The sequence below is a fragment of the Paramormyrops kingsleyae genome, chromosome 17, assembly GCF_048594095.1.
Source record: "Paramormyrops kingsleyae isolate MSU_618 chromosome 17, PKINGS_0.4, whole genome shotgun sequence".
Classification (NCBI taxonomy): Eukaryota; Metazoa; Chordata; class Actinopteri; order Osteoglossiformes; family Mormyridae; genus Paramormyrops; species Paramormyrops kingsleyae.
The window spans coordinates 22258730-22272210 of record NC_132813.1 but is presented as its reverse complement, the minus strand read 5'-3'; the positions used below and the strand labels follow the sequence as shown (position 1 = coordinate 22272210).

Sequence of the window (13481 nt, the reverse complement as noted above, 5' to 3'; positions counted from 1 at the left end):
CCTGCTGGCCGCATGATGGAGGTGCCCTCCGAGGCGCCCCCAGCTGGACACACGCCCGCGGCTCCACCTGAGGCCGCCTCTCCCGTCCTGCCCGCGGCCCCGCCTAAGGCCGCCTCTCCGGTCCTGCCCGCGGCCACGCCCGCGGCTCTGGCTGCCCGGCCTGCGGCCACACCCGCGGCTCTGGCTGCCCCACCTGCGGCCATGCCCGCGGCTCCGGCTGCCCCGCCTGTTGCCTCCTTAGAGGCCCTGACTCTTGTCCGCCCGGCTCTGTCCTCCCTCCTGACTCCCTCGCCCTTACCCCGGCAAGGCCAACGCCCCCCAGGACCCCGCCTTTCGGTGTCCCGTAAGGGACGGGGACATAGGCGTCGGGCCCGGGTCCCGCCCGCCCTGCCCCCTGGCTCGCCCGTTCGGCCCCTGGCTGTGGCTCGGTGGCTGCCTGCGGGTCCTCCGGCTTGGGGTCGGCGGTCTCCTCCGGGTCCCCCCCTGGATCCTCGGTCCCGCCTCCGTGTCGGCCGCCTCCGGGCCCCCCTGCTCCGGCTGAGCGTCGGACGGTGCCTCCGCCTGCTGCGGCTTCCCCCTCCTGCCTGCCTGCACCGGTGGTCCCTCCTGCTCCCTCCGTGTCCCCTCCGTCACTCCCTCGTCCCGTTCCCTTGGCCCCTGGGTGGTCCCCTCCTGCTCCCTCCTCCCTCTCCCCTGCGGCCCCTCCGGCCACTGCCCGTCGCCCGCCTGGGCTCCCTCGGGCTCCCCTTCTTCCTCCTCCCTTTCCTTTGGTCCCGCCTGTTTCTGCTCCTCGTCCCTTTGTTCCTCCTCCGTTCACTCCTGGCCCTTTTGTTCCGCCTTTCTCCCCTTCTGTGTCTCCCTTCTTGGTCTGTCTGTCTGCGTTCCCCGTCCTCTGTCAGGTCCTGTCTTTCTTCTCGTCCCTGTTCTTGTTCTGCGTCTCCGTTCTGTTCCCTGTTTTTGGTTGACGTTCTGCTTTGTTTTCCAGGTCCTGTTTTCCCGGTTCGTCTCGTCCGTCGCCTCTCCTCTGGCGCGCCCGGAGTGCGCGCCTTTGGGGGGGGGTTCTGTCACACCCTGCTCCGTTCGATCCTAATGTGTGCCACGCCCACCTCGTTACCTCGTGTTCAGCCCTGATTGTGATCTCCTGTGTCCTATTAAGTCTAGCTTGTCTTTTGTATTTAGTCCTCGTCTGAGTCAGTCTTCCCCAGACTTGTCATTGTAGTGTCATGCGTTGGTCCTGTTTCCTCGTCTGTCAGCCTATAATAAACCCCTTCTGTCCGCATTTACGGCTCCGATTGCCTGCTTCCCGGCTCGCCTATCGTCCGATCGTGACATTTGCTATGCTATTAATATTTTTCTATGCTTCCAACTTTGTGGGAACAGTTTGGGGAAGCACATTTCTCTTCCAGTTTGGCTGTGCCCCAGTGCACAAAGAAAGGTCAATAAAGACCTTAGCTGAGTTTGGTGTGGAAGAACTAGACTGCCCTGCATAGAGCCTGACTTCAACCGCATCAAACAGCTTTTGGATAAACTACAACAGAGACTGCGAGCCCGGCTTTCATGTCCAACATCAGTGCCTGACCTCACAAATGCTCTTCTGAATGAATGGGCAAAAATTCCCATAGACAAACTGCAAAACTTGTGGAAAGCCTTTTCAGAAGAGTGGCAGCTGTTGTAGCTGCAAAGGGGAGACTAACACCAGCCTATGGACTTGGAATGGAATGTCATAAAAGACCGTGTAGGTGTAATTACCAATGGTCCTAATATTTTTCTCCAAATAGTGTATCAATAGACACATAAACAACAGATTAAGGAATATTGTAAAAAAAAAATCTTGCAGTCATCATTATTTTATTCAGCTAGAAAAATATTTTATTAACTTAAAATGTTTTGTTTTTTATTTTTGCTAAGATTAAAAGTGACTAATGATTAAATACAGTATCCATAAATTATGACGCTTTAATAGTTTAATAGTTATATAGGTGTAATAGTGTACAATAGTTGCATAGAATGATTTAATTGTTATCTTTATACATGCTAATTCAAGATTATATTGCAAAGTGACTACAGTAACCCTCGTGTACTGAACTGGGATCTGTTGTAATTCTGGTTAGCAGATTTCCTTACGTTTTCAGCTTCTCCCTCCTATAATTTCCCCTGGGGAAAGTCAGGCTATTTAAGCAACCATTATCTCAGTGAATTGGATACTATCAGCAAGCATGATAAAAATATTTTATCACTTAACTATGGTGGGTACTATGCCCTTATGTCTATTTCTTCTGAACATTTTTTTTACAAATTCCTTGATCTCGGCAGTGTTCAGAGAATATACAATAGGGTTCAGCATGGCAGGAACACCATATGAGAGTGATGTATTAATTATCCTGGCACTGGGGTTAATTGGAATATAGATACCAGCTATGTAAATGCCCAGTAACGGAATATAAAATACTGACACTAATATTAGGTGAGAAAAACAGGTCTTTAGGGCTTTCAGACGTCCTTCCCAGGAGGCAATTTTAGACAGTGCCAGCAAAATGCTTGCATAAGATAAACTAATTACAAACATTGGTAAAAATAGATGTAATACAATGTATACCTTTACTAATGTTATACTTGGAGTATTATCATTACATGCCAACCGGTATATAGGTCCATGGTCACAGAAATAGCTATCGATCACTGTAGATTTACAGAAGGACAGTTTGATGATGAAAATTATTCCAACAATCATGTAGGTACAATTGAATATCCATCCAACAGTGACAATAATACCCATCGATTTATTCGTCACAATGCTGTGGTATCTCAATGGAAAGCAAATTGCAACAAACCTGTCATATGCTAGAACAGTAAGCATGACAGACTGGACGGAGTTGAAGAAATATACAAAAAACATATTTGCCAAGCAAGCACCATAGGTAATTTCATGTATATTGAATATAATATTTTGAACCACATTAGGAAAAATAGCTGTGCTCTCACCCAAGTCAGCTATAGCTAAACTAAATACTGCCATATACTTTGGGGTGTGTAGACTACGGTCTATGTAAATAATAAATGTGACCAAGGAGTTTCCCAATACAGTCACAGCGTAAACTAAACACAAAAAAAAAAAATAATATTTGGCATGAGGCAAATTAGAAAATCCACTGATATGGAAAAAATCTGGACGCACTAAAGACTTTGCTGTATCGTTTTGGTAAATTATCCCAGACATGTTCTCTCAGCATCAATCTTCTTCAGTCCTCACAGTCCTGGGAATTAAATCTTGTTAACATTTCTGAAAATCCAATCCTCCAGTTCCAATGCAGACTGTCTGCAAAGCCACAATTGTATCCCAGGCACGAGAGAGGGTACATCCTGGGTAAATATTAACACACACACACACACACACACACACACACTATATATATATATGTATATATATATATATATGTATATGTATATATATATATATATATATATATTTATCAGGAATATTGCAGAGGAAAATTAGTTACACAATACACCTCTCCATCTAGATTCTAGAGGATTATCATCACGATCTTTAGACTATTTGAAAACACCAGCCTATACTTTATGCAGAAAAATACTCTGTTTTATATACAAATCTACAATACAATGTCTAAAACAACCTGCAAAAAACACTGCAAGTTAATGCTAAATTTATCATTAAAAACTGTTGTCTGTTAATTTATTACATAATTCTTATTGTAATAGTTGTTATTAAAACAGGAGTTTTTGTCTCAAGCCTGAGTGCATTTTATGAGTCTAAGAACTCAATTCAGTTCTGAGTTAATTATTAGTTGGTCTACATCAAATAGAGGGTTTTGTTATATTTACATGAAACTAATAAATATTAATGGCTGTGTACTCAAATTTAAAATTATGGTGAACTTTTTGGGCGTGTAATTACTTGCCTGGTGGCACACAGACACCTGGAAAATACATAAATATTACATAAATACATATTTTAAAATGGCTGGTCTTTTTTCTAAAAGTAAACCTGCAATACTGATACATTTAAGACAGTGTTTTCCTTTATTGTATAAAACATTGCATAACTTAGTTTTTACTCTGTGTATTAATGGATATATTAATGACATGAACATAACCTGACAATAATCACGGATGTCATGTTGGCCAGAGTTGCGAGTTTGAGTCCTGCCCCTGGTCTGAATGTATGGAGTTTGCATTGCATGCATATCCTGTATGTACAGTATATCCCCCCCATGCTGCCTGGGATAGGTTCCAGGGCCCAACAAGCAAGTTCAGGGTGAGTGGTAGGAAGAAGGATTCTATAATAGTTACTTATTTTAAAGTGTACATGTACTTAATAACTGTATTAAGATATTGCCGATTCTATTCTTTTGTTTATTTGAACACAAAAGTAGTAGGGCTATATTTTAAAGTAATATTTTGTTTTCTGGCAGTGCAACTATGTACAGGTTAAGCAGTTACTGGAGATAAATGCATGGATACATGAATAAGTAAATGTTTTGCAGGGTTGGTTAATATACATTACCTGTTCTACTGCAGCTGCAGATCTCCAGCACTTTATATGTGCTATCAATACGTCTCTAGAAAAAAAATCTAATTATAATCATAGAAATTACAGTACAGCACAAATATTAAAGGCTGTCACCTAAATGTTTAAAAGTTTTTGTTAGATTAATATGTTGTTAAAAACTTGAGAGTAAAAAAAATATATGCATGATACTCACTTTAAGTCGAAGACAACAAATATTACTTGTAAATCTCTCTTCAAAGCTTTTCTTTTCAGGTTAAGGTTAATGGTGATCAGTTGTCCTTTTATACATTATTCTTTATTATGAAAAAAACAGGGAAACAAAGATGATTGGATCTCCTGACTCACGTCACTGGCCCCCAGATGCTAACAGCCACAATCTAGGGATTGTCCTTAGCACATATTCTTTGCTAGTTTAACTTAGGAGGTGTTGCCATTTAAATTTTTTTGTATTTCGTATTTGCCATTTTAAATACACAAACCCTTTATTACAGGGGAATCCATCCATCCATCCATTTTCTCCCGCTTATCCGAGGTCGGGTCGCGGGGGCAGCAGTCTCAGCAGGGAAACCCAGACTTCCCTCTCCCCGGCCACTTCATCCAGCTCCTCTGGGGGAATCCCGAGGCGTTCCCAGGCCAGCCGAGAGACATAGTCCCTCCAGCGTGTCCTGGGTCTTCCCCAGGGCCTCCTCCCAGTGGGACATGCCTGGAACACCTCACCAGGGAGGCGTCCAGGAGGCATCCTAATCAGATGCCCGAGCCACCTCATCTGACTCCTCTCAATGCGGAGGAGCAGCGGCTCGACTCTGAGGCCCTCCCGAATGACCAAGCTCCTCATCTCTAAGGGAGAGCCCAGCCACCCTGCGGAGGAAACTCAGTTCGGCCGCTTGCACTCGCGATCTCGTTCTTTCGGCCATTACCCACAGCTCGTGACCATAGGTGAGGGTAGGAACGTAGATCGACTGGTAAATCGAGAGCTTCGCCTTTTGGCTCAGCTCCTTCTTCACCATGACAGACCGATGCAGCGCCCACATCACTGCGGACGCCGCACCGATCCGCCTGTCGACCTCCCGCTCTATCGTCCCCCCACTCGTGAACAAGACCCCGAGATACTTAAACTCCTCCACTTGGAGAAGGATCCCATCCCCGACCCGGAGAGAGCATTCTACCCTTTTCCGACTGAGGACCATGGTCTCAGATTTGGAGGTGCTGATTCTCATCCCAGCCGCTTCACACTCGGCTGCAAACTGTCCCAGCGAGAGCTGAAGGTCACAGTCCGAAGAGGCCAACAGGACCACATCATCTTCAAAAAGCAGAGACCTAATCCTGAGGTCACCAAATCAGACACCCTCAACGCCCTGGCTGCGCCTAGAAATTCTGTCCATAAAGTTATGAACAGAATCGATGACAAAGGGCAGCCCTGACGGAGTCCAACCCTCACCGGAAACAAGTCCGACTTATTGCTGCCCATGCGGACCAGACTCTGGCACCAGTCATACAGGGACTGAACAGCCCTTAAAAGGAAGCCCGGCACCCCATACTCCCGGAGCACCCCCCACAGGACTCCCCGAGGGACATGGTCAAATGCCTTCTCCAAGTCCACAAAACACATGTAGACTGTTTGGGCAAACTCCCATGAACCCTCCAGAACCCTGCAGAGAGTATAGAGCTGGTTCAATGTTATTTTAAGTTCGTAAAAAAATTACCGAGGTCCAGACCTCAGTGACCTCATATCGAGTTACAGCCCTGATTTGGAGCTTCCCAGACGAAGACATATCCACTCAAGACGAACTCACATGGACAAGCAGGCACACGACAGCACATGGAAACTATAACCAAGGTGGTCAAGTTGTAATCCAGATGAGGGTGAGAGATCTACGAACAAACAAATGGACGATCTTGATCTTCCCTGGGTCTTTCACGTTCATTTTTAAAGGACCTGCTTGCTCATTATCTTTTTCCTTTTGCACCAGTATAGGGTCTGACAATGGGTCCAAGGATTTCATCCTGATATCTAATGGCAGTCATGGTGGCATAGTCTAGCCTGTAGAGGTCTGTGCGTCCCTCCATGGATATGCCTCCTCAGACCATCACTGACCCACCACCAAACCAGTCATGCTGAACAATGTTATAGGCAGCATAATGTTCTCTACGGCATCTCCAGACCCTTTCACGTCTGTCACGTGCTCAGGGTGAACCTGCTCTCATCTGTGAAAAGCACAGGGTGCCAGTGGCAGACCTGCCAATTCTGGTATTCTGTGGCAAATGCCAATCGAGTTCCACGGTGTCAGACAGTGAGCACAGGGCCCACTAGAGGGTGTCAGGCCCTCAGGCCACCCTCATGAAGCGGGGTTTATTTCGACTTGACAAGCAGATAGGGGAGCACACAACATACGAACGTCAATGACAGACCTGGGGAAACAGACTTGAACGCGGACTAATATACACAGGACTACAAGCAGGAAATGCAAAACAACAGGTAAACGGAAGGATTCCACACGGGGTTAACGAGGTAGACATGGTCCACATGAGGGCGGTACAGGCAGGGTGTGACAGTAGTCAGTGCTGTGAGTAAAAGCAAGATGAGAAAGCAGAGAATAAAAATCAGCTTTTCGGAAGTAATTCTCTGCGTGATACTTCCATAATATGGAGAACAGAGCTGAGATTGCTACATTATCAATATAATAAAGCCTATAAAATCACGTCTTAGCATTCCAATTAATTCCAAAATAATTACAGTAAAATCCCGTTATAGTGGACTCGCATATAAGGGAATTTCGCTTATAATGGACTAAGAATTTGGTCCCCAGGGCCGCTTTTAGCTGTAGTTTTGTTCAGCTATAACGGACATGCAGTTCCGCCTACAATTAAGGCATGTGTCGTGCCGGTGATATCCAGCACAGATACGTACGTATTCGTGATTACTAATAGTCACGCATCTGGTCAAGTAAAGTTGGATTACTACATGTACAATATAATAATCTATACCACAAGTGTGTCTGCTGATGTGTGGCATAAGTAAATGCTGTCCTGTAGTTGTGTTCTGGGCATACAGCAACTCTGGATATAATGGACTGTTTTGCCAGGTCCCTTGAAGTCCGTTATAATGGTATTTTACTGTAAAATAAAAGTGTACGCATATTACAAGGGTGAAACATGAAATGCAATGACTGTAATTGGGAAAAAATCCTTTACAATAATATGAACAGGAAGATATTTTTATATTTTGTTTAGTCATTGTCATCTTTGAAAGTTTATTACTAAAATAGCAAAGACAAGATACGGTTATTTGTGCAGAACATTAAACACGGATGTGATGTAAAGTATTTTACGGAGATCAAATAATATTATACAGTAATAATGACAGGTGAAGTCAAGCCAGAAAGTTCCTCATTGGCTATGGGGATGGAACCAGCAACTTTCGCATTATAAGGCGATAGCATAAACCACTGTACCACCATACCATGCACTTGTAATGTTTACGTAACTTATGCATTTAGTCTGTTTGCAAGTCATTGCCAATTAAGCCAACTCCTTGGCTGTGTTTATGGCCACAGTATTGCCTTTTTTAACGATTACATACATAAACATAAGAAATTTACAAACGAGAGGGGGCCATTTTTCATACAGCTCCATCCGCAGCGTTTGTTCTGCAGCGGAAAGAAACATTTTACAGGCTTTCCGACTCATTTGGTCGATCTATCGTTCATCCATTTATTTGGGCTTCTTAAATATCACAGGTGTGCGCACTGAGACTATGCAAGTCTGTCTTGAATGAGCCTTGATTAGTTAAAACTGATCTGTGTTTGTGGAACGACATGAGGCTAAGTTTAGAGATGGAGCTAGTTTGAGTCTGACTTTTTCGGGAAAGTCTGCCTTTCTTTAGCTACTTTCATGGAATACCCCCCTGGGGCCTGTATCATGAAGCAGGATGTTGTTAAAGCATATGAAAATGCACAGTCCAGATGCATTTAAAAAATGATTTATTAATAAATTATAATGTAAAGTTCATGTTGAAATAGGCTGTAAAGAAGTACTGTATCCAAAATAAAAATTCTAGATGAAAATTACAGCCTTAATAACAGATAGTTGTTTTTGTTTTAATAGTAATGTAATTCATCCACCCATCTGTCCTTCTGCTATACAGGGTTGCGTGGATCTGGAAGCAAGGCAGGGAATACCACAGAATGGAGTGCCAACCCATCGCAGGGCACACACACCATTCATGCCAATGGGCAGTTTGGCAACTCCAATTCACCTTAACATGTTTTTGGACTGTGGGTAGAAAACCAGAGGAAACCCCATGATGACATGAGGAGAACACGCAAACTCCACACACATAAAGCTCGAACCCCAGCCCTAAAGGTATAAAGCAACAGTGCTAACCACTGCAGCACCCCTCTCACTCCTAATGTAGCACAGAAATTTATCAATAAGGCCCATTTCTAAATATGAAGTGAAAAAAGTATATTCTCAATTTGGGATGGTTTCTGATATCGTAGCAATTGTTAAAGGATACATCCCAAGTTTAACATTTTAAGTATCTTATAATGAAACTTTTCTCTTGGCTTATTTGCTTACTTATTGGTGTATGCAAAGTTTCGTAGTCCCAATCTGATGTGTTTTACTGTAATATTTAGGTGTATGCTCTTTCAGGCCCTTATAGCACATATGATCACAATGATCATATTCATTAATAAAAATTAGAAGAACTAGAAAAACAAAGGCAGTACTGAACCACTAACTGGTCAAGCATAAAAATGGATCTGTTTTCAGTTTCCCCTGCATCTGATCATTTCTGAAATGCAGTGCCAATAACATTGTGTCTCTTCCTTCTGAACATTTTCCTTACAAAGTCCTTGATCTCGGCAGTGTTCAGAGAATATACAATGGGGTTCAACATGGGGGGAATGGCGTATGAGAGTGATGTATTAATTATCCTGACATCACGGTGGATGGAGGTGGTCCTGGCAGCTATATAGGTACTAACTAATGGAATATAAAATACCAACACCAGTATCAGGTGGGAGGAACAGGTCTTTAAGGCCTTTAGACGTCCCTCCCATGATGCAATTTTAAAAAGTGAAACCAAAATACATGCATATGACAGTCCTATCAATGTCAATGGAAGAAAAATGAATGTCACTATGTTAAATATTGCCATCACTGCATTTAAAGAATTGTCATTGCAGGCCAGTCTGTACATTGGCCCATGGTCACAAAAGTAGCTATCAATTACTGTGGATTTACAGAAAGACAGTCTGGTGATCAAGGCCACTGTAAACAAGATAATTGTTAAATCAAACAGCCACAACACTGTGAGAATGACAGCCATTGATGCATTTGTGACGATGCTTTTATATCGCAGTGGAACGCAAATTGCTACGAATCTGTCATATGCCAGGAGAGTGAGAGTGATGGATTGCATGCAGTTGAAGAAAAATACAAAAAACAAGTTGGCCAAACAGGCACCATAGGAAATTTCCTGTGTATTAAAAAGAAAGGTTTCAATCACTTTGGGAATAAGGGCGGTGCTCTCTCCCAAGTCAGCCATCGCCAAGTTAAAAATCACAAGGTATTTTGGAGTGTGGAGGTTTTGGTCTACGTAGATTATTACCATGACAAATAAATTTCCCAACACTGTGGCAGTATAAATAAAACTGAGGAAAACGTAGTAGTACTTAATATTGGGAATACTGGAGAAACCACTGATAATGAAGGACATAGGTCGCACAATGAAATTCGAACTTGAGTTCATGGATGATGTCATAGCAAGAACAGTATTGTGAGCTGTTGTACTCTGACCTGAAAGAAAAAAAGTAGCATTTTGTTAGTCTTAAGAAAATTGTCTAACTTATTCACTCTTTGCATCATGTGCATATATGTATGTGTATATATGTATATGTGTGTGTACGTGTGTATATCTATATCTAAATCTATATATGTACAGTTACAAAAGAAAATATATATACATGAATATTTGTTTATGTATATATATTTATTTTTGGCATTCTGCTCTGACCTCTGTGATTTTGTGTTTGATTTTCTTTATTCATACAGACACACACTCTCTCACACACACACACAAACAGCTTTGTAACTATATTTTAGTCATTACCTATGTCAGAGGAGAATGCCCAGAACAGCAAAAATAATCTTAGCACGACAGTGTGCGGAAAGGCATCTCTGAATGTACAAACTCTCAACTTATGAAAAAGTAAAAATGTTAATAATGAAGTAAATCATTTTCTTCATATGTCCAATAACCCATATAATCTGTGAATGAAATTCTACCTAAGGAATAAATAAGGAACTAAGGATTTTTTTTAAGCTGTACAATATTACACAACACTTTTGAAGATCTGTAAACTATATGCTTTACTAATGTTTTAAACTAAATGAGTTTCCATATCTATAAACCTACTTCAGGGCTATTTTAAGTATATTACTCTGATTTAATCTTACCTATGCTGCCAAAAAACCAGCAGTTTCCGATGATTTAATTTGTCTTTGCCTCTGCATAGGAAGCGTTTGCCTGCTTGTTCCTTAAACTGATAGTGAACTTGCAAAAAACTCAAGACTTATATATGTTTGGCTCCATGATGGTCTGTGTGTGACATCACCAAAATGGTTAATTAATATCTTTTTTATGTATGTGTGTGTGCGTGTGTGTGTGTGTGTGTGTGTGTGTATATATATATATATATATATATATATACTTTTATTATAAAGTTTTTCATGGCCATACCCTTTGAATTTCTATGTGAGCTTTGGAACTATGTTCCTCATACACAAACGTCCAGCAGTGAGGTGCTGAATTTGAATTAACAGTATATGAATAAAAATTTACACTCCCCTCAGTAGGGGAGTGTAAATGTCAGCAGTGGATGTTTCAGCTAGTTTGTTTGATATCTTGAGCTCCCTGACGGCCCTAGTAACAATATTTGCTTGTTTTAAAATGTTGATTTTCTTGTTGCCATTTCACTTACATTTTTTTTTGGTCACTCAACCTAACAACATCCTTAATACAGTTCCACTCCCCCCACAAGTCAGCGCTGTTCTGCGTTGGCACTGCAGAGGGCATGAGTACTTCAAAGGGCACCCTATATCGCTTAGCTCTTCTGTACCGGCACTGCAGAGGATGAGAATACTTTTCAGTTGCCAACTTAGCCAGCCAATTCCTTTAAGCCTGTTGCTCTCACAATATCACATACCCTCCCATTCCTTTCAAAACCGTAAGTGTCAAGTCTCATGTTCATCTCAGGGCTGTGAGATGCAAATTTCAGGTGTTGTCATGTACCCAAACCAAACAAATGTTGAATGAGAACAAAATAATTTGCCTTTTTTAATAAGGCACTGACCTAGCAAATTAGATATTAGAACTTATAATTAGGCTTCAATAGATTGGTTTTGGGGGGTGGCATGGTGGTGCAGTGAATAGTGCTGTCACATTGCACATTTGGGACTTAGATTCAAGTCTCTGCTAGAATTCCATGTGTGTGGAGTTTGTATGTTTTTCCCGTGTCATTGTGGGGTTTCCTCCAGGTACTCCAGTTTCCCCGCACAGTCCAAAAACATGCTGAGATTAATTGGAGTTACTAAGTTGCCCATAGGTGTGTATGTGTGAGTGGATGGTGTGTCAGTGACTGGAGTGTGAGTGTGCTTTGCGATAGGTTGGCACCCCATCCTGGGTTGTTCCCTGGAATAGAAATTTGCTTGTTAAGATGGCTATTTTCCCATTAACATTTAATCCCTTTTCCAGTTTTCAGTGTACAGTTTTAATCTACTAATGATTGTGAATTAAATCATCATCAGGGCAACTGAAATAAGCTGTGGCTGGACAATGGAGATGAGTGGGAGAGCGTGAATGACAGCCTAAGACCAGCCTACCTCCCTGAGAGCATACAGGCTAACTTGGCACAAAGCTACAGGCCATAAAGTATCAGCTGAGTGAGCTGTGGCAGTAGAAAGGCATATTCAACAAACATATAAATACACTTTGAGTTTTGAGTTTAAAAAAAATCCAAGATATAAAGAGCATATGCCTTTCAAATTTAGCTAAATAAAATACCTTTTTAAGTGTATTGATAATCAGCCTGCTGCACAGATGTGGCATCACCACACAGGAGTTCTAATTATGAGGAATATAAATGTGCAGTTGTTTTAAACAACACAATGGCCCAGATGCAGGACAGCACATCGATATTAGATATCACACAGAATTTGTACAGTGGGACAATATTACATAATCCATGATCAAGAACCTGATCAACACGAAAATGGAGGTCATACCAGATACGAATGTGGGAATTCTTCTCAATGACCCACCTTATTTTATGCGGTATCTGTGAAAGCTTAATGACTCAGTATCACTTGTTGAATTTCCATTTATTAATTTCTTTTCAATAAAATATTTTAGTGTAGGTTCAGTGTTGTGTTTAATATATTTTGGAGATGTATGTGTTGAGATATGAATTGTTTGTGACACATAGCCCATATATAATTGTAACTATTATGTATAACATTAACCCCTTATGACAGATTGAAAGGATAGACTGAAAAGCAGTTGGAAGATGGATGCATAGATGTTGTTATAAAGAGATTGTTAAGAATGACTTCATATTGTCATAATGCAATTAAAGAACAGTTTTGCATCATCTCTTGTAATAAACAAACAAGGGTTTTGCCCCCAAGTGTAGAGGTGCCAAAACTGAGAAGCAAACCTGATGCTCAGGTGCTTCATTGGCCTCTATTGCTCTAATGATATTTTTTCTGCTCATCATGGACCCTGAGGAGATGCATGTAATAATTATACCCATGAGAATACTGCCTTTCCACATGTTGTTACTGTTATCAAATGCATGAATCACATGACTCTCCAATGTCAATGACACCTCATGTAGAACAGAAAAGAAAAAAGACAGATGTTTGGATAGATTCATTGACAATAATC

The 13481-nt window shown here is 41.8% G+C and overlaps 2 protein-coding genes across 2 annotated transcripts; both read right to left on the bottom strand.

Annotated features, from left to right (window-relative positions):
• Positions 1-2233: 2233 nt before the first annotated feature.
• Positions 2234-5999, bottom strand: LOC140579233 (olfactory receptor 1-like). Its single transcript, XM_072701636.1, has 2 exons — positions 5954-5999; positions 2234-3174 (listed from the first exon to the last, which is right to left on the bottom strand). The coding sequence occupies exons 1-2, from the start codon at positions 5997-5999 to the stop codon at positions 2234-2236; spliced, it is 987 nt and encodes a 328-aa protein (XP_072557737.1).
• Positions 6000-9320: 3321 nt separating this feature from the next.
• LOC111837890 (olfactory receptor 52E8-like) lies at positions 9321-10298 on the bottom strand. Its single transcript, XM_023800340.2, has one exon. The coding sequence runs from the start codon at positions 10296-10298 to the stop codon at positions 9321-9323; it is 978 nt and encodes a 325-aa protein (XP_023656108.1).
• Positions 10299-13481: the final 3183 nt, after the last annotated feature.

What these genes read in the sequence shown, in the direction of transcription:
- LOC140579233 (XM_072701636.1), bottom strand. Translation starts at nt 5,999, where the DNA reads ATGGGCAGCAATAAGTCGGACTTGTTTCCGGTGAGGGTTGGACTCC. An exon ending in TCCGGTGAGGGTTGGACTCC is followed by an intron (nt 3,175 to 5,953) that starts GTCAGGGCTGCC and finishes CAAAGTCTTTAG; the next exon opens with TGCGTCCAGATTTTTTCCAT.
- LOC111837890 (XM_023800340.2), bottom strand. Translation starts at nt 10,298, where the DNA reads ATGACATCATCCATGAACTCAAGTTCGAATTTCATTGTGCGACCTATG.